General features: G+C 37.7%; 1 protein-coding gene across 2 annotated transcripts in view; it reads right to left on the bottom strand.

Annotated features, from left to right (window-relative positions):
* Nucleotides 1–12,216: 12,216 nt before the first annotated feature.
* The window catches only part of LOC105489891 (pygopus family PHD finger 1), a 50,216-nt gene continuing 37,211 nt past the window's right edge, over nucleotides 12,217–25,221 (bottom strand). For both annotated transcript variants that reach the window (XM_011755087.3, XM_011755086.3), the window contains exons 2-3: nucleotides 23,632–23,717; nucleotides 12,217–21,910 (exon numbers count right to left, since the gene is read on the bottom strand). In XM_011755087.3, coding sequence (XP_011753389.1) covers nucleotides 20,786–21,910; nucleotides 23,632–23,717 — 1,211 coding nt within the window. In that variant the 3' untranslated portion in view covers nucleotides 12,217–20,785. The remainder of the gene's footprint in view (nucleotides 21,911–23,631; nucleotides 23,718–25,221) is intronic.

The raw sequence follows: 25,221 nt of genomic DNA, 5'->3' as shown, positions 1-25,221 counted from the left end.
TACATACTACCCCAAATTATGACACTTTAATTAAATTTTTAAAATTTAAATATTTTAAGCAGAAGGAATTGGAGAAGGAGTATCTCACCTCTCTCTTCCCTGGCCCTTCTCCCATGAAGCAGGTCATAGGATAAGACCCTCATGTGAAAAGTGTTCTCCCTGTACTCAAATGAAAGAAGCATCCTTATCTCCAAATAAGAAATCTGAACAAACAAGGAGTGCAAAGTTCTCCCGACTGTACTACACTTAGCTCATATCCTTTGTATTATTACGTTTCCTATGACTTTTCATTCTCTGTCAAACCTAGCATAAAAATGCTGAGGTTTAATCATTTCTTCCATTCTTCATGTCCTTAAGAAGGTTCCCATGTAATGTAAACTAATATTGAATAAATTTGTATGCTTTTTATCTCGTTAATCCGTCTTTTCTTACAGAGGCCCCAGTCAAGAACTTAGAAGGGTAGAAGGAGATGATATTTTTTCTTCCCTACATGATGACTGGAAAAAAAAAGAAAAAAAGAAAAAAAGTAGCTGTTGCTCCTGAATGACTACTGGGTAAATATCGAAATGAAGGCAAAAATAAAGATGTTCTTTGAAACCAGTGAGAACAAAGACACAACGTACCAGAATCTCTGGGACACATTTAAAGCAGTGTGTAGAGGGAAATTTATAGCACTAAATGCCCACAAGAGAAAGCAGGAAAGATCTAAAATAGATATCCTAACATCACAATTCAAAGAACTAGAGAAGCAAGAGCAAACACATTCAAAAGCTAGCAGAAGGCAAGAAATAACTAATATCGGAGCAGAACTGAAGGAGATAGAGACACAAAAAACCTTTCAAAAATCAATGAATCCAGGAGCTGTTTTTTTAAAACGATCAACAAAATAGATAGGACGCTAGCAAGACTAATAAAAAAGAAAAGAGAGAACAATCAAATAGATGCAATAAAAAATGATAAAGGGGATATTACCACCGATCCTACAGAAATACAAACTACCATCAGCAAATACTATAAACACCTCTATGCAAATAAACTAGAAAATCTAGAAGAAATGGATAAATTCCTGGACACATACACCCACCAAGACTAAACCAGGAAGAAGTTGAATCTCTGAATAGACCAATAACGCGTTCTGAAATTGAGGCAATAATTAATAGCCTACCAACCAAAAAAAGTCCAGGACCAGATGGATTCACAGCCCAATTCTACCAGAGGTACAAAGAGGAGCTGGTACCATTCCTTCTGAAACTATTCCAATCAATGGAAAAAGAAGGAATCCTCCCCAACTCATTTTATGAGGCCAGCATCATCCTGATACCAAAGCGTGGCAGAGACACAACAAAAAAAGAGAATTTTAGGCCAATATCCCCGATGAACATCATTGTGAAATCCTCAATAAAATACTGGCAAACCGAATCCAGCAGCACATCAAAAAGCTTATCCACCACAATCAAGTTGGCTTCATCCCTGGGATTCAAGGCTGGTTCAACATATGCAAATCAGAAAATGTAATCCATCACATAAACAGAACCAACGACAAAAACCACATAATTATCTCAATAGATGCGGAAAAGGCTTTTGACAAAATTCAACAGCCTTTCATGCTGAAAACTCTCAATAAACTAGGTATTGTTGGAATGTATCTCAAAATAATATGAGCTATTTATGACGAACCCACAGCCAATATCATACTGAATGGGCAAAAACTGGAAGCATTCCCTTTGAAAACCGGCACAAGGATGCCCTCTCTCACCACTCCTATTCAACATAGTACTGGAAGTTCTGGCCAGGGCAATCAGGCAAGAGAAAGCAATACAGGGTATTCAAATAGGAAAAGAGGAGGTCAAATTGTCTCTGTTTGCAGATGACATGATTGTATATTTAGAAAACCCCATCGTCTCAGCCCCAAATCTCCTTAAGCTGATAAGCAACTTCAGCAAAATCTCAGGATACAAAACCAATGTGCATAAATCACAAGCATTCCTATACACTATTCCACATTTAGCAAAGTGGAAGAGAAAGGTGGCCATCATATCAATGGGAAAGAAGAAATCAACTAAATTTTTTTAAAGGCCATACATGGGTTAGTGTGTCAGTTTGTCATAGGTGGGGGCCTCAGACACAAAGTGAATTTGCACTCACTTGTAGGCCTTCACTGGATGCTCAAGAAAATGATTGGGGGGAGGTACTCTGCTGGATACGTGGTGTGGGTTCGCATAATAGGAGAAGAATCCCATCCCCTTGTTGCTCTCCTTTTTATAAGGCACACACAAAAAGAACCTTGTCAGTAAGGAAATTACTAGAGCACCAGGCAATCTGTTTATAGGCCTTTGTTGTTTGTTTGTTTGTTTGTTTGTTTGTTCGTGATGGAGTCTCACTCTGTCGCCCATGCTGGAGTGCAGTGGCGCGATCTCAGCTCACTGCAAGCTCCGCCTCCCGGGTTCAAGCCGTTCTCCTGCTTCAGCCTCCCGAGTAGCTGGGACTACAGGTGTGAGCCACAGTATTCACTGTTCCTTATCCTAAATATTATGTAGGAATAATATTAGCTTATCAGATTAAATCTATGAAAGAAATGTCAGAAATTCAAAGTAGCAATTCTCTTCGAAATACAAATCAAACCCACAATGAGATAACATCTCACCCCAGTAAGAATGGCTATTATTAAAAAGTCAAAAAATAATAGATGCTGGCAAGGTTGCAGAGAAAAGGGATCACTTATATACTGTTGGTGGGAATGTAACTTAGTTCAGCCACTGTGGAAAGCAGTTTGGTGATTTCTCAAAGAACACAAAGCAGAATTACCATTCAACCCAGCAATACCATTATTGTGTATATACCCAAAGGAATATAAATGATTCTACCATAATGACACATGCACACATACGTTCATCACAGCAATATTCACAATAGCAAAGACATAGAACCAACCTAGACGCTCATGAATGGTGAACTGGGTAAAGACAATGTAGTACATATATACCATGGATTACTATGCAGCCATAAAAAAGAACAAGATCATGTTTTTTGCAGCAACATAGATGGAGCTGAAGGCCATTATTCTAAGTGAACTACCACAGGAACAGAAAACCAAATACTGCATGTTCTCACTTACAAGTGGGAGCTAAGCATTGAGTACATATGGACGCAATGAAGGAAACAGCAGACACCAAGGCCTGCTTAAGAGTGAAGGGTGGGAGGAAGGTGGGAATCAACAAACCACCTATCTGGCGCTATGCTTATTACCTGAGTGATAAAATAATCAGTACATCAAACCTCCATGACACAAAATTTACCTTCATAGCAAGCCTGCACATATTCCTGAACCTGAAATAAAAGTTTTAAAAAAATTACCTTTATGAATAAACAAATCCGTAGTTTTAAAAAGAATGAAACTTGTATACTTGTATTTTTTCTTCACACTGATATAATCAGAAAAATATATGACTTTTTTTGTGGGAGGGAGACAGTCTCACTCTGTCTCTCAGGCTGGAGTGCAGTGGCACAATCTTGGCTCACTGCAACCTCTGTCTCCCGGGTTCAAGCATTTCTCGTGCTTCAGCCTCCCAAGTAGTAGCTGGGATTACAGGTGTGTGCCACCACACCCAGCTAGTTTTTTTTTCTTTTTTTTTTAGTAGAGACGGGGTTTCGCCATGCTTGCCAGGCTGGTCTTGAACTCCTGGCCTCAAGAGACCCACCCACCTCAGTCCCCCAAAGTGCTGAGATTACAGGCATGAGCCACTGCACACAGCCTGATATAGTTATTTTTTAAACCCAAATTATCAAATAAGTCTAGTTGAATTGCACGAACTTGATTTCTTTCTTTCTTTTTTAAGTGCTTTTGAGCTAGCAGCTTCTGTGAGAAGGATCTTTTTTTTTTTTTTTTTTTTTTAAAGCAGGCTATCACATTTAAAGCATTAGACATTCAATTTACATTGAGAAAATGTTGAGAATATTAGATTTCTATAAGTGCTTTTTAGTTTATCTAAAAGGATTGTCATTTTAGGCCAGATAATTGTTTTGTCATGCAGGGCAATCCTAAGCATTGTGAGATGTTTGCAGCATACCAAACCTCTACTCATTAGATGCCAAAAGCGCCCCCAAATTGTAACAGCCACAAATGTGTCCAGACATTGCCAAACATTCCTGATGAGTGGTGATATTGCTCCAAAACAATCATAATGGTACTCTTTAAAGAGTATTCTAATTTATTTTACTTATACCCTCCCACCCCGTTCCCCCGCTGCCCCGAAGTAGGAATATATCCCAAACTCACACAGCCAGAGGTAAAGACTTTTCTCACTAGATGCTCAAAAACACAAGGCTCTTGCAGCTTCAGCGTAGCAAATTAGCAACGGGTCCTAAGCAATCAAAGGACACACATTCACCTGTCTGTTATCCTTTTCAGTGGACCCAAGACTGGTTTGTGCACAGAGTTAAACATGTGGAACTGTAAGTCCAATTAAACCTCTTTTTCTTCCCAGTCGTGGATATGTCTTTATCAGTAGCGTGAAAATGGACTAATATAGTTATCAAGTCTCTTCAGTTTTCTCCAATCTCAAAAAGCTCTTTAATCTTTGGAAGAGTACAGGCCTTACCTTTTGTAGGATGGTCCTTGAGCTGGATGTTTCCTTATGATCAGACTCAGGTCATTCATTCACGGCAGGAATATCATGGAAATGAAACTATGCCCTTCTAAGTGTATCAGCCATAGTACGGCGCATATGCCGTTGACTGTTCCCACCTCTGGTGATGATAACATTGGTCATCACCTGTCATGTTGGTGTCTGCCAAGTTTCTTCACTGTAAAGTCATAATTTTCCTCTTTGTAATGGATTCGTGTTTTGTGGGAGGCAGATAATCTGCAATCACATCAATATCCTATTTCTTCATCTTCCTGCAACTAGTGCCTCCACTGACATAAAGCTACTTAGAGCATTTTCTACTTTATCTAAGATAATCATGTTTTTATTCCTAATATTGCTTGTTTGTATAATCTCTTTCTGTCCCATCTCTCTTATTACGTGTTTATTCGTTTTTTGAAAGAGAAGAAAAAACAACCTTTATTTTTGTTGATCTTCTCCTATTTTTCTTCTATTTCATTAACTTCTGCTCTTACATTTGTTTCCATTCTTCTACTTGTTTTTCTTCAACCTCTTAAGTTAAATCATAATTCATTTTTTAAAAAGCTCCTTGTTTTTCATAGGTTCATTTAAGACTATAAACTGACCTTCCAAATACTGCGAGAGCTGTATCCTAGAATTTTTAAGTTAGGTTTGCTGAGGTATAATTTACATGCAGTAAAATTCACTCATTTGTGATATATTGTTCTATGAGTTTTGATCAATATATATAGCTCTGTAACCTCAACCACAACCAAGATATTAAATATTTCCATCTCACCAAAGTTTTCTCGTATTTCTTTGCAGTCAATTTCCTCCTCCTGTAACTGACTCAAGTTCAAGTGCTCACCGTTAGAAGTCAAAGCATGAGAAATGAGGTGTGACAAAAGGGAAACGGCTTTTATTCAAACGTTAGCAGATGGGGAATGTCCAGGCTCACGCCCTTAACAGACTATTTCAAACTTTAGGCTGTGGACAGGGGTTTAAAGAGGGGAACTTGGAATAGAAGGCATGCAGGAGTGGTGCTGGGTGCGAGGTCTGTGTGTCTTGTTCCACTGGTTATCCTGAGTCATGGTCCACTTGGAGTGCAGGCTCGCATCATCTCAACAGCTAGCATCTCAACAGTTAGCTGTTGACTAACTGCCCTGAGGTAATCTCTGGAATTTCACACCTGGGTTTCCATGCCTGGTTTGTCTCAAGATTAGCCCCTGCAACTTCTAGACACACAATTAGATAAACTACCAGTGCACAAGAGTGTCTGGTGGGAAGACAGGGGAACAAAGAGTATTAAGGTATGTTTCAAGGCTAAAAGGAAGGAAAAAAATAAAGTCTCAAAATGCATTTTGAACCTAAGCTACTCAGTTACATCCTCCCAGCCCCCAACCCTGGCAACCACTGAACTGAATTCTTTTCCTATTCTTTCGTCTTTTTTCAGAATGTTATATAAGGAAATCATGTAGTATGAACCCTTCTGTTTTCTTCTTATGTAGCACAATGCTTTTGAGATCCATCTGTGCTGTTGTGTTTCATGCATTCTTTTGTTGCTAAGTATTATATAATATACATGTACAGACTTGTTTGTCTATTCTATAGTTGGTAGACATTTTGGTTGTTTCCAGTTTTTGGTAATTATGAATAAAACTGCTATAAACATTCAGGAGTAAATACTTAAAAATATAATTATGGGGCCATATGATAGGTTTAAGTTTACTAATTTTATAAGAAACTCCTAAACTACTTCAAAAGTACAAATTTTACATTTCTACCAGCAATGTTTAAACGTTTCCATTACTCTGCATATTCACCAGGACTGGGTATCAATAGTTTTATGGGCCTTTAAAACATTTTATCAAATCTAATAGTTATCTATTTGTACCTCACTACAGATTTAATTTGCATTTGTCTGGTAACTAGTGACATTAGCATCTTTTCATGTGCTTATTTGTTCCACTCTTCAGTGATACATCTGTTAAATGTGTTTTATGTATTCTGGATACGCTTTTCAAATATTTTATTTCATCGTATGGTTTGTCTTTTCATCCTTCACAATGTCTTTTAAATAACAGAAGTTTTAATTGTGATAAAGCTTAATTTAACCACTTTTAAAATAGTTGTTTGAGTCTTAACTAAAAAGTTTTCTAACCTAACACACAAAGCTTTTCTATTTTCTTCTAGAAATGTTATAGTTTTAGGTCTTAAATGTAGATGTGTTTCATTTTCAGTTAAATTTTTATATGACACCATGTATAGGTCCAGGCTCATTTTTTCACACATGGTTGTCCAATTGTTTCATATCATGTGTTTAAAAAGAGTACCCTTTCTCCATTGAAATATCTTGGCAATGTTTTAAGAAATCAATAGACTCTCTCTATATATATATAGTCTAGTGACACACACATATATATAGTCTATTGACATATATATAGTCTACTGACATATATATAATCTACTGACATATATATAGTCTACATAGTCTATTGACATATATATGTGTGTATATATATATGGGTCAAAGCAATTACAAACAAGAAGAAATATCTTTTATATTTACCTTCATTTTTGCTACTTCCAACACTATTCATTTTTTGGTGTGGATACAAGTTTCTCTGCAATATAATCCTTCTGCCTGAAGAACATCCTTTTTTTCAGACTTCTCAAAAGAATAATTATTTATTATTTCTTTTCCTGTGTGTGTGTGTGTGTGTGTGTGTGTGTGTGTGTGTGTGTGTATTTTTTATTTCCACAGGTTTTTGGGGAACAGGTAGTATTTGGTTACATGAGTAAGTTCTTTAGTGGTGATTTGTGAGATTCTGGTGTGCCCATCATATGAGCAGTATACACTGAACCCAAATTTGTAGTCTTTTATCCCTCACCCCCTTACCACCCTTTCCCCGAGTCCCCATAGTCCTTGTGTCATTATTATGCCTTCGCATCCTCATAGCTTAGCTCCCACTTATGAGAACATACGACCTGAAGAACATCCTTTAATCTTTCTGGTAGCACAGGTCTGCTTGCAACAAATTCTCAGCTTTTGTTTGCCTTGGCTGAGCTGGGTTTGGGTTTTGTTGTTGGTAGAGCTGTCTTTAGTGGAACACAAACTTCAAATTCCTTTACGGATGTGCTACTAAAGTTTTGTGCTTAGGGGAGAGGCACAGGACCTGTGTCTCGGTAATGGGACTTCCTCATTATTCTTTCCCTTCCCCTCATGGCCACTAAACTCTGCTTTATCTTTGTGATTGGTCTTGGGACACAGTTTCCTACTTCTTTCCAGGACTTCCTCTCATGATCTGCTTGACATCAATGAAGCATCCTTTGCCCAAGAAATTCCCTGTTCTTCCTACAGTGGCAGAGAGTTTTTCTTTTACCCTTCCTCCAGCATTAAGGGATCTTTGCCTTTGTTCTGGTATTGGGATAGTATCCTATCTGCTACCAAGAAGCAAACAAGTTTTTCTTCTGGCCCTCCCCTAAAAACAATAATTCTTTGCCTGTGTCCAGGGACAAAAGAGTTTGATGATCCTTCCCAATGTTTTAAGGCTTTTGATTTGTAGGAGAGAAGTGGTTAGACAATTGCACTTTATGCCTGTCCCCAAGAATCTACTAATCACATGAACACTTGAACCACTGCTGTGGGTGGTGGGTGAGGGGTATTTCTTCAGTCTTCTCTCCTCCCCCCAATCATTTTCTTGAGCATCCAGTGAAGGCCTACAAGTGAGTGCAAATTCACTTTGTGTCTGAGGCCCCCACCTATGACAAGCTGACACACTAACCCATGTATGGCCTTTAAAAAAATTTAGTTGATTTCTTCTTTCCCATTGATATGATGGCCACCTTTCTCTTCCACTTTGCTAAATGTGGAATAGTTAATGTGCTTTCTCTCCTTGGAGAATCTTGTTTCTCTTTGCTATTCAGATTACTTGATTGCCTTTGAAATTAGCTCTATGATGGTTTTAGAAAAAGTTATGGTTTTGCAGATTATCCAGCTTTTTCTCATGGTTAGAGTGGAAATGAGGTTCTTTGCAGTTTTCTATATCCTAAACCTACCCCTTTAGTCTTCAAGGTATAAATGTTACATAACTTTCCTTCTGATGAATTAATTACCAAAGAGTTTACTTTTTTTTTTTTTTTGATGGAGTCTCATTCTGACACCAGGCTGGAGTGCAGTGGCATGATCTCAGCTCACTGCAACCTCTGCCTCCCAGGTTCAAGTGATTCTCCTAGCTCAGCCTCCTGAGTAGCTGGGACTACAGGCGCCCGCCACCACGCCCAGCTAACTTTTGTATTTTTAGTAGAGACGGGGTTTCACCACATTTGCCAGGATGGTCTTGATCCGAGGTGGGTGGAACACGAGGTCAAGAGTTTACTTTCATTTTCTAAACATACATGGTTTTTTTGTCATTATCTTTTGGCCAGACAACACAGTCTGCATACCACCCAGTCAATAGTATTGTTATAGCAGCCGAAGTGGACAAAAATATATGTTAAAAATCATTTGTTTAAAATTTGATGCTTGGACTATCATTTTCTGAAATAAATTTGTTTGAAAATCTTAAGCAGTTGCTGCTTATTTCTCCCCATAATTCTCTGTGATTGTATCTCCCGCTTTATATATGTTGAGGCTCTGTTGCAATCATACATGTCCACGATTATTTTATCATTTTGGTGGGGTTTTAAAAATGTTTATAAAATGTTCTGTTGGGTGTAAATGGGGGCAAGATGGCTAACTAGATGCAACCAGATAGAACAGCTGCCACGGAGGGACTGAGATGACTGTTATACCCCTAAGAGATCTTCAGAGGGAAGGCACCAGAATGAACAAAAGGAAGACACAGAAGCTAGGCTGAAGGGGGAGGAAGCTGGGAGCCCTGCATGGGGCTACTGTGCACCAGGACTCATTCCTGGCCCTCAGAGACTCTGAGGGAACAGGTAAGTTGAACTGGTAAGGAGCAACCCACTCTTGCTGTGTGCCTCTGGAATCTTGGCAGGAGACCCCCTGACCACCAAGGACCCTTGAGTTGGCAGGGATAGCTGCTCAGAGAAGTGGTAGGGGCAGCACATCTGCTGAAGAGGAGCCCAGAAGGTTTGGTGCGGGAGCATCTATAGTGAAGCATGGCCAGGAGAGCCCATCTCTCTAGGCTCAACTTGCTCCCATAAGAGACTTTAGCCCTAGAGGAACTTTTGGACCTGAACTCTGCTAGGTGGTCTTGCCCATCAGACACGCAGGTCTGATATAAGCATCCCTTGGTCTGCTGGCCCCTCCTGGGGCCCAGGCCTGATTGAGCCTGCTTGCCAGACAGCCTTGGGTGTCCTGGGGGCCCACATCATAGTTCCTGTGCTGGTGGACCATGCCTGACCATCAGAGAACTACGGCAGGACAGCCCCTACAGCCACACACCAAGCCACCCACTCCCTCCCCACACTGCTGCTTTGCCTGGCCCACAGCAACCCCCCACATTGCTTTGCTGGCATGCCCTCGCACCAACACTGCCATGGGAATGAAACTAGGCACAGAGAACAGCAGAACCTCCCCCGACTTGAGTGATCACCCCTGCCTGTGGTGCGCAGAAAACACATACAGACTACGCCTGCCCGCACCCCATTCTAACACTACCACCAGCCAACCACACACACAGTCACCAGCAGGGGCCCCTGGAAGCTGTACTGCCTCCGCCACTGTGGTGAATATCTGCACAAAGGCAGGCACCCCAGCACCTTCTACACTCTGCTGCAGCCAACGGGTGTGTCCCCACCATGCTGCCACTATGCCACTACTGCTGCTGCTGCTGGCACATGTGTACAAGGTGCCCGGCCTGCTATATTTCTTTGATTAGTATTGTTCTGGTATAGTTTTTCGTAACTCTTATTTTTTTTTTTTGAGACAGAGTCTTGCTCTGTTGCCCAGGCTGGAGTGCAGTGGTGAGATCTTGGCTCACTGCAAACTTGGCATCCGGGGTTCAAGCGATTCTCCTGCCTTAGCCTCCCAAGTAGCTGGGATTACAGGCGCCTGCCACCACGCCCAGCTAATTTTTGTATTTTTAGTAGAGAAGGGGTTTCATCATGTTGGTCAGGCTGGTCTTCAACTCTTGACCTCAGGTGATCCGTCCACATTGACCTCCCAAAGTGCTGGGATTACAGGCGTGAGTCACTGCACCCAGCCTGCTATATTTCTTTGATTAGTACTTTTTTTTCCTATTACAGGTGTGAGCCACTGCACCCAGCCCTTTCATTTCTTAATCGCACTTACCCTTTTACTCTCTGTATCATTAGAATAAAAACCTCATGAATAGTGATTTTTGGCTGTTTGATCTACTGCTATAGTTCTAGCATCTAGAAGAGTGCCTGAACATAGAAGACAGTAAATATTGAATGGATTAATGTCAACTTATTTGGGTTTCATCATTTCTATCTTATTGTTTAGCTTACCTTTCCGAATCCTATGCAAACTTATTTAAAGTTTCGGTTTATTCCATTATTTTCATCTTGAGTGGACTGAAATTTCAAAAGGTATTGATTAGCTGGTTTTCCTGTCTTCAGATCTCATGTGTTCAGAAATTTTGATTTGCAGTGTCTTTTTTGTTCCCTTCTCTTATCTTTCTTTCCTCTGGGTTCATCCTTTTCTTTCTAGCAATTTTGGGTTGCCTTCAATTTGTGTCTTAGGGACCCCAATTCAGCGAGGTGTTATATGCTAATTCACTGCTTCAGTTCTTTCTTCATATTGTAACCCAGTTACCAACTCTGTAAAGTTTTAAAACTGCGTATTTCTACCCACTTAGCCCGGCATCTTCCTATAAATTAGAGCCCCGGGTATCAGTTGAAGGTAGGTTTCGGTTTTTAGCTTCCTTTCACAAGTGGTACAGCAGTGGAGAGAAATCAGCCCCTGGCTTCAAACGGTGTTATGCTTGCCTCCACTTTCATTCCTGATATTTCTGCCTACCATTAAAAAAAAAAAAAAAAAAAAAAATCAGTTTTGGCCAGGCACGGTGGCTCATGCCTGTAATGCCAGCACTTTGGGAGGCTGAGGCGGGCAGATCACTTGAGGTCAGGAATTTGAGACCAGCCTAGCCAACATGGTGAAACCCCGTCTTTACTAAAAATACAAAAATTAGCCAGGTATGGTGGCATGCGCCTGTAATCCCAGTTACTCAGGAGGTTGAGGCATGAGAATTGCTTGACCCTGGGAGATGGAGGTTGTAGAGAGCCGAGATTGTGCCACTGCACTCCCGCCTGGGTGACAGAGCAAGATTCCATTTCAAAAAAATCAGTCTCGTCAGAGGCTCAAATTTTTTTTTTTTTTTTTTGACAAGGTCTTGTTCTGTTGCCCAGACTGAAGTGCAGCGGCATGATCAAGGCCCACTGCAGCCTCAACTCCTGGGCTCAAGCAATACTCCCACCTCAGCCTCCTGAGTAGCTGAGACCACAGGTGTGCACTATCACACTTAGCTAATTAAAAATTTTTTTTTTGTATAGACAGAGTCTCCCTAGGTTGCCCAGGTTGATCTTGAACTCCTGGGCTCAAGTGATCCTCCCACCTCGGCCTCTCAAAGCGTGGAATTACAGGTGTCAGCCACCGCTCCGGGCCTCTTTATTTTTTAAATAACCTATTTATGGTCTTATTATTCCTTCTAGTGTTTTCCTATTTCATTTCCTATTATTTCCTTCCTTCTACTTTCAAGTTTTTTGTTGTTGTTTTCGTATTCTCTTGAGATCAATACTTAGCTCATTATACTTTGAGCTTAAAAATAATCTAAAGCTATATATTTCCCTTTCAGCACTGTTATTGCATCTCATGTTTTAAAATGTTTAGACCTCATTACCTTGTCAGATTAGAATTTCTGACTGCAAGTTTCTGCTTGTGAACTCAGAGTCAGGCAGGCTGCTGCTTCACCATGGCTCATACTTTCTTTCTGTACAATATTACCTGTCCTTGGATTTAGCGTGGTTTTGAGTTCAATTTTATCTTTTCATATTTATCACTGCTATATGTTTAAAATAGAGGGAGTAACTTAGAGCATCAATTAATGTTATTTGATAAGAATTCTCTCTATATATTTCTTCTCTCTCCTTCAGCAAGATACACATATTTTTTCCTATTAAATTTGAAATGTCATGCATTTAAATTTTATCTTGAGATAATTTCATCTCATCACTTCTTACCTATAATGCCGAGCTTTCATCAGTTGACACATTATTTTGTTCAGCCTCTTTTTGTGTAACAGACTCAAGGCAACTGATGATTGTTTCAAGCAAACTTTAGAGGTCTTATCATTCAAGAAAGTTGCTTTTTTTTTTTTTTTGAGACAGAGTCTCACGAGTCTCGCTCTGTTGCCCAGGCTGGAGTGCCGTGGCACAAACTCAGCTCACTGTCACTGCAACCTCTGCCTCCTGGACTCAAGCGATTCTCGTGCCTCAGCCTCCCGAGTAGCTGGAATTACAGGCGTGTACCACCACGGTTGGCTGATTTTTGTATTTTTAGTAGAGACAGAGTTTCACCATCTTGGCCAGGCTGGTCTCTAACTCCTGACCTCAGATGATATACCCACTTTGGCCTTCCAAAGTGCTGGGATTACAGGCATGAGCCACTGCGCCTGGCTGCAAGTCTGTTCTTAATATTTGCTACAATGATGTCTCTGCCCCAGGGATCATTAAGCTGCTGAAGTTGTAAAACTCTTCTCCAGATAATTTTTACTAACAGAACTGAAGTCCCAAATTGTTAAAATCAAAGTAGATATGTCATGCTCATAATTTCTGAAGGAAATCCAGGACTCCGTTTTCTGAATAGACTTCACAGAAAAAAATATATATACAGCAATATATATATACAGCAAAAATAAAAATATATATGATTAAAAATACTGGTTCTCTCTTCAGTATAAAATCACACTGATAAATTGTAGGCTATTCCCTCCTTGATGTGATATTGGACATCTCCCACCCAAAGCCAAGATTCTTACACCTACTTGTCCTGATGAAAGTCAAACGCTTAAAAAAGTTCTTTTTCTCTTTAAAAACTAGCTTTATTTAAAAGAATCGGAAGCATAATAACACTATAGGAAACAAACTTACAATACATATTATTCAAGAAAGCCTGCCATACATCATTTCTACTAATAGTAGGTCTATATACTGATAAACAACATTCTTTATACAATGCACAAATGACATGAAGCATTATCCCTGAAAAGAATGGCCAACAATAACATGGACTGTCTTGACAGCAGAACATCTACTTGTCTTATTACTTATCTATAGAATAAAAAAACTAAAATGTAGATGACAAATTAAACTCCTCCAATTTTAAATTCTAGCATAGTTTTGGGGGAAGAAGGGATTGGGATCAGAAGAGGCAAATTGTGTTAAGTATCTCAAAAAGAAAAAGGAGTCTGGCTTACCGTTATTTAAGTAGTTCCTATGAAGTAATTCAGAACTGAGAATGTATTTGTTTAACACTTGGAGGCCCTTACAGAGTCAAACTTTCCATTATCTACTATATTCCATCAGTTATCAAGCCAATTTTATTTGTCTGAAAACTGTAACCTGGTCATTAACCACATAAAAAAATAAACAATTTGGGGTAATCTAGTCATTTCATACTTTTATATTTAAATGTTTCCACAAAGCAGTTCGTGAATTAATAATACTTCTTTAGACTTCTATGATCTAAATAGAAACAGATCCAGTTCTAAAAGAATGTATGTGAAAATAGCAGACAAAAATAAATCCCTAACATGTAATACTAAATTTTTAACATAAAATATAGAACTATGAAAATTTGGGGCATTCAAGTCAAATGTAATAGGATTATGATACAGTATGGTACCTAGCATTTTAAAAAATATTAGGACTGAATCAGATTTATTGCTATATCAATCCTATCAATAGTCGACAATCAAAAGTACAAAATATACCATAACCATGCCAAATATGACGCAGCATAGAGGTATCATTAACATAACACAGGTAGACATTTTGTAATATACATCACTGATATAGTAAAACCTTATTCAGGATAATTTAAACTGATATGTCTAGAATTTGAATTTTTAAAAAGATACCCAGTTTAAGCACTCACAAGCATTCATTTTTTTCTTTCAAGTGTATAATTTCAAATATACAAATTTGCATTGGCCAAGTATTACTTATTACAATTCTTTTGGGTACTTGTCTTAATGACAAAACAAGAATGCTTTTAAACTACTATTCTTAAGTAAACACCTCTAAAATAAAAAGCTTCAAACTTTGCCTTCAAGATTGAACCTTTTTCTTTAAAATCTTGATTATAACCTTTATTACCAAATCCTTTCATCAGGTAGTACAAAGTAAACAGCACTCAAGTCCTTGAATCAATGGTTAAAAATTCCAGGTAAATTAGAGGAGTCTTATGGTATCTTCATCATGTCTTAATAAATGAAGATAAACATTACAGTGCTACTTATTTTGGTTATGAGGGAGTGAATGATGTCTTTTTTGGCTGGGAAATATCAGCATAATTTCAAAGTGACTATATAATTTTAGTAGTATGGGCTAAAAAATCCTAACATGCACTACCATTTAAGGTAATTACTTAGTAAATTATACCTGTAAGTGGAAAATACAAATTTTAAGAGTTATTGTATTACAAGTGTCATGAGTTGGTAACACTAAAATTTACTGCTCTCCCATTTGAAAGACATCAGGCCATCTATTAATCCGTAAATATTGATGTTTCACATACTTCATAGAGTAGCTTAAAACATACCAGCATAAGAAATAATTAGTATTACATAGTAATTTCCTTTGCCATAGGAATAAATGTTGGACAAAGTCTGGAAACATTTTTTTTTCCAATTTGAATTACAGTAATTTTGCCACAGACCACAGCACTAGTGCATGTGTTACTTTAGACATGCTCTAAGAACAAAACAAAAAGTTACTGCAAAAATACATGTCACCAATGTGGAACACACTCAGATTTGTATAAAAGTACTGAACTAATATCCCAAAAAGAGGTATATGTAAACAGTACATAAGGAAGAAATAGTTTTAATATGAAACAATCATTTAAGTCACATACATCATGATAAGAAGCAGGACTTTCTTTTATAAAAGATAATATTTTGACAAACAAGCAACATCATCTACACATCTACAGAACAAGAAAGGTACAGGTATTTAGAGTAAGTTTTAATATAATTGCAAGTAATGTATTATTGACAAATAAGACAAAGATGCTTATCCATTGAGTTTCATCAAAAGTTTTAAATTAAATACAGGCAGCCTCTGATATATTAACGCCTGGCGTATATATGGCCACGGTCTTTCCTTCATTTCCCCTACACCACTTGTCTTGGGAGATGCTAATGCTATCCCTAGCCTCTTTGCTCCAGGGGTGCTTCCAAATTCCCATCACTGTACCACAAGTTGGAAGATGCAAATTTGACTTTTATAATGCTCTACTGGATAGAACAATAAGCTACTAAAAATTAGAAATGAGAAGAAAATCTCTAAATTCAGAATTAGAGGAGAGGAAGCTGTGCAAAGTCACAACAACCTAAAGGAAATTGGATGTACCTTCAGACAGTACCAGCTAATTCACTAAACGTACTGCTTCCATGGTATCTGAAATGTGGTCATATTGTCTGAAATGTTAGATAGTAAAGATTCATTCTTAATAAACATCCTTTTTTAAGAAAGAAATTTAATGACACTTTTCCCACTATCTTCGTTCATACCTTAGTAGAAAATGCTTTTCTCTTAAAGTCTAGCCAACTACTGTCACACAAAGACACAGGATTTCTGACGGGAGGAAAGATATAAAATGTTGAAGCACAGAGCATCCAGGAAAGGAAAAGCCAAGCCTGCTTGTACATTTCACCAGAGTTCAGCATGGTAAGGGGGCAAATACAAAGAAACCCACACCAAAGAACTTAACCTCCTAATCACATCAGGAAAAAGACAAGACCTCTGCTTCTTTCTCCCTCCTACATTGATCGATTGGTTTTCTAAAGAAAACTGAGAGCTCAGCATGATACTATTAACTAGATTATGGTCTAAATGAGCCTTTAGGAGCTTCCCTATTGCGCAGAGTTCCAAGCCACTATTTACAAATGAACTTTGGGAGCCTGGATGCTTTTAAATTTTTTTTAATTGAAAAAAATATAAAACAGCACGAATGTTCATGCATATGAAACCTCTATGCACTACAGAAAGAAATCCAAAACTCTTGAGAATTCCCTTTTAAAAAATCATTGCTTATATATTTTCTTACTATTAAATACAATTACTATAGTACATTGAACAATAAGTGCTAAAACTCTAATTTGTTCAAGACAAACAAGTTTGAAAGAATATTGAATGAAGACTCTTGATACTTATTTGGATTAAAGTTGGCAGATTTCATGATGACCCATACTATTAAGAGGTTTTTCTGCCACTAGGCAGAGTTTGGAATCTAAAACAAACCACCAAAAAACTAGATTTCTGCACACTGTGTTTATGAAGAATAAGTACTAGTACTAGAAAATCTTCAGTTTTATGTATATAACCTTCTAATTTGAATAACAAGAATCATAATAGCAGTACTCTAAAGTATTTCACACAAAAGGAAAACACTGATCACAAATCTAATTCTAAGCACTCTATCTGAAGAACAATTTATCCTTCACAAGCTAAGCTGTTTCAGTATTAGTGAATCGAGTAACACCTAGAAGCATGTGGACCAGAAATTCTCGAGTGCATGAGCAAATCAAGTTCTGAGAAAGGAACTGATGCTTTAAAAATATTTCTGTCTGGCCGGACGTGGTGGCTCACGCCTGTAATCCTAGCACTTTGGGAGGCTGAGGAGGACAGATCACTTGAGGTCAGGAGTTTGAGACCAGCCTGGTCAACATAGTAAACCCCGTCTCTACTAAAAATATAAAAATTAGCCGGGTGTGATGGTGAGCAACTGTAATCCTAGCTACTCAGGAGGCTGAGGCAGGAGAATAGCTTGAACCAGGGAGGCAGATGTTGCAGTGAGCTGACATCTCATCACTGCACTCCAGCCTGCGCAACAGAGCAAGATGGCTCAAAAACAAAACAAAACAAAACAAAACCAAAAAACCACCTTTCTGTCAATAACCTGGCTTTGGTGAGTAAACCTAGATGCTCATAGTTAGCCAGGTTGAACTTCAGCAAAACTCAAGGATGTCAGAGAAAGAGAGTGTGTGAGTGTGAGAGAGAAGAGACGGTGTGTGTGTGTGTGTGTGTGTGTGTGTGTGTGTGTGTGTGTGTGTGTGTAAGATGAGGACTTTCAGTGAAGGAAAGAAATAAAAAAGGTACAATTCCACTTGTGTTTTTTTCCATCACTGCATATTTTTTAAGTTGAAGGCAGCTTATCATTTGTCCTAAGAAGCCATTTCAGTTTGTATAATAGCCTTCTTCAGACAAACTATCATCTGGCTATTCTTATATTTCATCACTTTTTCCATCCAAAAGCATCTATATAACTTTTGACTTAGCATTACTTAGAGACAAATGTAGAACTAGGAAGAAAATTATTTCAAACACATGAACACTATTCATCAGCATGATTACAGCTTGGCTATGATTCACTGTCAGAATGAACCATGAGTTTTTCTTCTGAATATTTACAGATTCTTATTTAAGTAAGGTGCTTTGAAGACCTAAACACCTGAATAAAAATTCACCTGTTTGTAGGTTTTTAAAAACAACTATGTGGAAATAGAAAATGAATTATATTGCATAACAAATACTGTTAGACTAGCTTGGAGAGGTTATTTCATTTTCACAAAAACAGTTAACTACTGAAACTTAAAGAAATAAAGAGTTTAAGAAACTGCATAATCGATTTTAGTAATGATCACAACTCAAGTACTACCATGTAAAGTGTTAACTCCTGAGAACACTGGAAAGTTCTACTCAAAATATCTAGCTCTATTCAGGGTAATAACAAATCATGATCTGATGCTACAACTAGGCATATAGCATGCAGTGCATCATTTATTAAAAATCAGCACTCATTAAACTTTCAGGAGCAACCAGGTTCTTAAACATTTAGAGAAGTATGTATAACAAAAATTCCAAGTAAGATGAGATCTTCAAGTATGCTAGTGAACACCATCAAATGTCTGTCAGCCCAAAATACTGCATTTTAACCTGCTTCAACTGGTAAAGTTTTCACACAAAGGAGTACCTAGAAGTATAGTTTGTATCATTTTGTTTCCCAAAATTGTAAAGATAAATATTTTACAACTACTGAAAATATTTTGTACTCATCTCTAACTAGTCAAGGGTAAATGGAGAAAACCTTATATTACCTTGTACCATATGAAATTGCTGTTTTTGTAGGTCAAAATTAAAACACTGTATTTAAAAAAATAAGTTTTATTCAATCAAAATATGCATCAGGAGCATGAATAGTTTTCTTCCAACAGAATATTAAAGGTTTAACTTTTATAAAATTCATCATTTGTTAGGCTGTATAAATTGTTCACATCTTCCAGTTACTTCATCTCAATTGGGGAATGCACTGTTTCTTAGAAAAAGCTCCAAATGGTAAAGACAGTAGTCCATGGAATAAAGGTCCAGTGACTAAAATGGACATGACAAAATTTCATAGCCCAAGTCACTTAACTTTTGCTTTAGTAGCTTCTGACATGTGAGGTCGAGTCCTTGTCTTAAAAGTGTAGGTTCTTGTGTGTTACCCAAAGGACATTGTTTTTAAATCACATTTTTCATGCATAATTTAAATTTCTTGACAATATGCTGCTGCCATCATTGTTTCACTTGGGTTTAAATAATAGTAATTATTTATCTCCTTCGTAGATCACCAATCTTCAGAATTTTTTTTGGTTGCAATGATAATGGTGGCAACATATTAGGGAGATTTACCAGCCTCCAACGATTGTATAAATTGTCATTAGCTGTCAAACAGTATACTTTTTTTTTTTTTTTTGGGCACAGGTTAGAAACTGCTCCAAAAATGGATTTCTGCTGTTTTGAATCTTAATGAGCACACCTCCAACTGTCTCCATTCTTGATCATCCCTCAAGAGGGTACTCTCAGGTCCATTTTTATACTTTCCCCCAGTCACAGTGGGAGCTCCTTAAGTCTTCTGCAAGGCTTCAAATTGTTGTTTGCGAGTTAGATTTCACTTTGGCTCTTAATTGATCTTTGTTTAAAATGAATTTTGATCTCCCCTAAGGTTCATTTTTGATATCCAGATCCCTAGAACAAGATTTTTCAAACCACCACTGAGTAGTTCTTTTACTAGCAGAGCCCTCTAAGGCCAAATGGATGTTTCTACCTTCCTCATTTGCAATATGTCCCAGTTCAAAATTATACAAAAAGTATTCACAATTCTTCTGTGGATACTATAGTATTCCTCTGGAAAACAATAAACAATAACAAAACAACTCAATATCAAAGAAAAGTAGGAGCATAATACTATCATAATTCTAAATAGCACAACTGGGACATACATTACGCCAACTTTACTAATTGCAGTCAATTTTCAACTGATCTAATATTAGCAATTTCATGTGGTACCATCCACAAGTTAATCAACAATACTTACTGAGAATTTACTATATGCTAAGATCTGTCTTGTATCTGTACAAACAGATATCCTGAAAACTCACTCGAAAATATGAAACTAATTAATTCCAAAGACCCTAGTGGAGGAGGAATCTGGTGTCATACTATTATTTTTTTAATCCATAAAAATGTATGCTTTCCCCCATGTTACAGTTACATGTATTATGTTGTGAAGACGTGTTAAGTGGATCCTTGATAAACTTTTTGAACTAAATCTTTAATATGGTACAACCAAAGTTCAGCAATGAAATACACGTATTTCAATGATTCTAACTTTTAAAAGTTAAAACTTGCCTACATTTATTATATATTATTTTGAAGTTTCAAGAGGCTTTTATGTTTGTGATAAATAACAACAACTAACATTTATTTATAAATGCTTCTAAAGCACCCCCATATACATTATTCTCATTTAAGACAGCAAGCAAAGACAATAAAAAATTTGCTCTAGTATGAGTGAATTATTAATAAAAACTAAGTAAATAATGTTTTTGTGTATGCATTTAAAAAAATAATGTAAAACATTAAAATCCTGTGTCAATGAACTTTCGCAATACACAGGAAAATAAACCCACTTTAGTTAATGCCTGTGATTAAGCATCACTGCCCACTGCAGATGGACCGAAAGTTTCTCTAGTACGCATTAACTGGACATCTTTGTCAGCCATACAGGTATCACAGCCCCATACTGCAGATGCTTCTGCAGTTAAGAGGCCATAAGCTGTTTCAGTCATTCCAGTACAGATCCGATGAAACCATTTCTGACAAGAGGCCTCACATAAGATGGCATCCTGATCATCATTCACCTCGTTTGTACAAATTCCACAAGGATACACTGGGTCAGAAGATGAATGGCCATGACGGTTTGGGTGAAGAGAAGATTTATTGCTTTTTTCAGTGGTGCAGGCATCTGCTGCACCTCTTGGTTGTCGTGGCTTATTCTGCGTCCCATTTGCATGGTTATTGTTTGTGGCTTCAGTGCTACTTGAACGGCTGTTCTCTTGATTTACTGCATTGCTTCGATTAACATTTTTTAATTCAATATTACTCTGATTCACTGTGTCATCCATATTCAAGTGAGGTGGATGAGCAGAGGAATTTTGATTAGTGTTTTTGGTTGCTCCTTGAGGAAAGTCTTGTTTTGGGGGAGGTGCTTTTGCTTGACCAAAAGTGTTTGGGGGAGGAATAAAAGAATGATTAGATTCTAATGGAGATGTAAAATTTGAATTATTTCCAGGAACAAAATTGGATGCCAAATCAGGGTTAGAAACTTGGCTAGCGTTCTGTGGAGGAATCTGACTGAAATTTTCAGCAGGACTTTGTCTAAAATGTTGATTAGGCATGTTGACATTCTGACTTAGTGCATTATTATAAGATGGGTTACCGAAACTTGAATTATCATGTGGCCCAAATGTAAAAGCATGAGGTCGATTAAAACCCATGCCCAGAGGATTCTGAGGAAATGGGTGTGGCTGGTTCCTGAGTGAGTAAGGACCACAGTATGGGGAAGACATTCTTGGGGGAACGTGAGGTGGCATTCTGAATGTACTATAGCCTCCAAAGCCAGGATAACCAGGGCCAAGATATGGATTTGACGAAGGTAGTGGTTTATAGGAAATAGTATTATAGTTGTCATCAAATGGATTAGCAGCCACTAGATGGTCAGAGTTTGGATTCGGTGGTGGAGCATACTCAGACAATGGAGGAAAAGAAGGTCCCTGAAATGAAAATGTAAAGTAAAATACATGTTTTTGATCAAATATGTTATTAAAATTTTCCTGTTACCTTAATACCTGTGAACCCAGTATTAGTCATATTTCTCTTGCAGTGTTGTTATAAACATTTATTATCTTCACTTGACCTTTCAGTTATGACTAATGTTTACATTTAATTATACTTGCTGATAAAAATTTTAGGTTTATTTCATTTACGAAAGAAAATAAAGTATGATTTTCTGAGCTCAAATCCATTGTAACTTCAAACCCCAAAAGTATTTAACTTTCAAAAGAAGCTTCATTATCCTAATTTTCATTTAATATGCTTACCTATAACTCTGGAATCTTTCACTTAAATACTAAAGCAGTCTAACCTAAAACACCTTTCATACACCAAATAGTCACAAAATTAAATAACAACAATCAGAATCTAAGTTTTTCCCCTAACTTAACTTCAGGGAGATACAATTAAAGTATTCCCAAAACATTAAGCTCTGGGCCTCAAACTGAAAAAATAAACTGCCAGTTTTAGTCACACGGCAAGTTTAACAGATGGTGGTCAAAATGATCAAAAGATCAGTAATCTGTACACACAAACTTACTAGTAGCCTTTATCATTCAAATTTATAAAGAATAAAACCATGAGAGCCTGTATGTATAATTGCTTGTTATAATCGAAAATTATAACAAAGGCCTCCATCATGATTGCTTCGTGATATGCACATAATACTAAATTACTATTATAGTTGAACAATTACTTCAGGTTAAAATTGTTACTATATATTTTTAAATCTTTTAATAGAACTACAGGCATTCATGCCCTTGAAAAACTTTTACATTAGATTTAAGAACAAGCATTTTAATTTTAATTTTTTTTGAGACAGAGTCTCACGCTGTCACCAAGGCTGGAGGGCAGTGGTGCGATCTCAGCTCATGGCAACCTCTACCTTCCAGGTTCAAGCAATTCTCATGCCTCAGCCTCGCGAATAGCTGGGATTACAGAAGTGTGCCACCACACCTGGCTAATTTTATATTTTTAGTAGAGAGGGGCTTTCCCCATGTTTGCCAGTCTGGTCTCAAATTCCTGGCCTCAAGTAATTCACCCACCTTGGCCTCCCAAAGTGCTGGGATTATAGGCATGAGCCACCACGCCCAGCCTCTTTAAGAACAAGCATTTTAATTTGCCCACACTTCCTTTGTGCAATATCTACTCTATGCCGATAGTCCGACAATAGCCACTAGTTACAGACTTAAACAAACAAACAAAAAGTACAGCCGGGCACAGTTGTAATTATGCTTGTAATCCTAGCACTTTGGGAGGCCGAGGCGGGTGGATCACAAGGTGAAGAGATTGAGACCATCCTGACCAACATGCTGAGACTCTGTCTCTACCAAAAATACAAAAATTAGCTGGGCATGGTGGCGCTTGCCTTTAGTAATCCCAGCTACTTGGGAGGCTGAGTCAGGAGAATTGCTTCAACCTGGGAGGCGGAGGTTGCAGTGAGCCGAGATCACCCCACTACACTCCAGCCTGGCAACAGAGCAAGAATCTACCTCAAAAAAAAGAAAGTACCATCACTTGAATGATTGATTGAAAGTACAATGAATGACTGAAAGTACAATCACTTGAATAGAAAACAAAACTTATGACCAAGTTTAAATTTACCTCATCAGCCTGATCATACTAGAAAGAAAAACTGTTATTAAAGAAAATATCAGTTTACCTGTGTATTTGCCTTGCGTTTTTTCTTATCTGGGCTTCCTAGTTGTACACCTGGTCCTCCTAACCCATCCAGTCCACTATCACCACCTAAAAAAAAAATTCAGATAATATTTCCCACTTGTAAGTAAAGTTATTTTATATCTCACAGTAATATCTATTATATTTACCTGTTAATGTTTTCTATTTTTGTTAGACAAGAGAAATACTAAGCTTTCATTATCTTTATTTTTCATAAAAAGTCTTTCCCATAGTTTCAGCCAGATATAGCCATTCATCCCTGCTCCCATATTTATCATTCTTTCAGTGAAAAAGCAAAGTCTCTCTCTCACTCTAAAACCTTTAGTAATCTGGTTCCCTGTCTCAGAGGCCACCACTATTATTAGTTTCTGGTCTACCTTTCCAAAGATAATCTAGATATATTCAAGTACAATATTCTTTTTTGGCAGAAAGAACACAAATGCTTTCTTACTTGCAGATCATTCCATATCACTCTATTTAGAACTTCTTTATTCTCTAATAACTGAGTAGTATTCTACAGCGTGACTACACTATGATTCATTAAACTAGTCCCCCCCATAATGATGAGAGTTTAAGTTGTTTCCAACAAAAATCCATGTATAAATGCCTTCAGAGAGATTTACAAGTAGTTCCTAGAACCAGAATTATGGCATCAAAGGTATGTGCCTTTTAATTCTTTTTTTTTTTTTTTTTTTTTTTTTTTTGAGACGGAGTCTCGCTCTGTCGCCCAGGCTGGAGTGCAGTGGCGCGATCTCGGCTCACTGCAAGCTCCGCCTCCCGGGTTTACGCCATTCTCCTGCCTCAGCCTCCCAAGTAGCTGGGACTACAGGCGCCCACAACCGCGCCCGGCTAATTTTTTGTATTTTTTAGTAGAGACGGGGTTTCACCGTGGTCTCGATCTCCTGACCTTGTGATCCGCCCGCCTCGGCCTCCCAAAGTGCTGGGATTACAGGCATGAGCCACCGCGCCCGGCAGTGCCTTTTAATTCTTAAAGATATTGTTAAAAATGCAACAATGTTTCCAAATATTGCTTTCTCAACAGTATATGATCAAGGAAAGCAAAAGCTTGACTATCAATTTAAGAGGTTAAAGAAAGTTTATGAAAGGAATTTTTTCAGCTTTAAGAAACATTTTATTATGGAGAATTCTGAACATATACAACATACAGAGAAGAATAAAATTAACCCCCATATGCCTATCAGCCAGCCCTAATAACCATCAATTCATGTTCAATCTTGTGTTTTCAACACCACCTTCACCTCGCTCCATCCAGTACTACTTTGAAAAAAATTTCAGACATCATTTTATCGGTAAATATTTCAGAAAGTATGTCTAAAAACTAGGAACTGAAAAAAAGTACAATGCCATTCTAGCCACTATAGAAATTAACAATAATCCTTCATATTATCTCATACCCAATCCAAATATCTCATAATATCTATATGGTTTGTTTAGATTGGGATCCAAATATGGTCAATAGATTACAACTGGTTTGACATGTCTTTTAATTGATATACTTCCTTCCATCACTGTTTTTTCCTTGCAATGTATTAAGTGAAAGAACCAGATTGAT

The sequence above is a fragment of the Macaca nemestrina genome, chromosome 7 (assembly GCF_043159975.1).
Source record: "Macaca nemestrina isolate mMacNem1 chromosome 7, mMacNem.hap1, whole genome shotgun sequence".
In the NCBI taxonomy this organism is placed as follows: Eukaryota; Metazoa; Chordata; class Mammalia; order Primates; family Cercopithecidae; genus Macaca; species Macaca nemestrina.
This window is presented reverse-complemented; position numbering and strand designations above follow the sequence as displayed.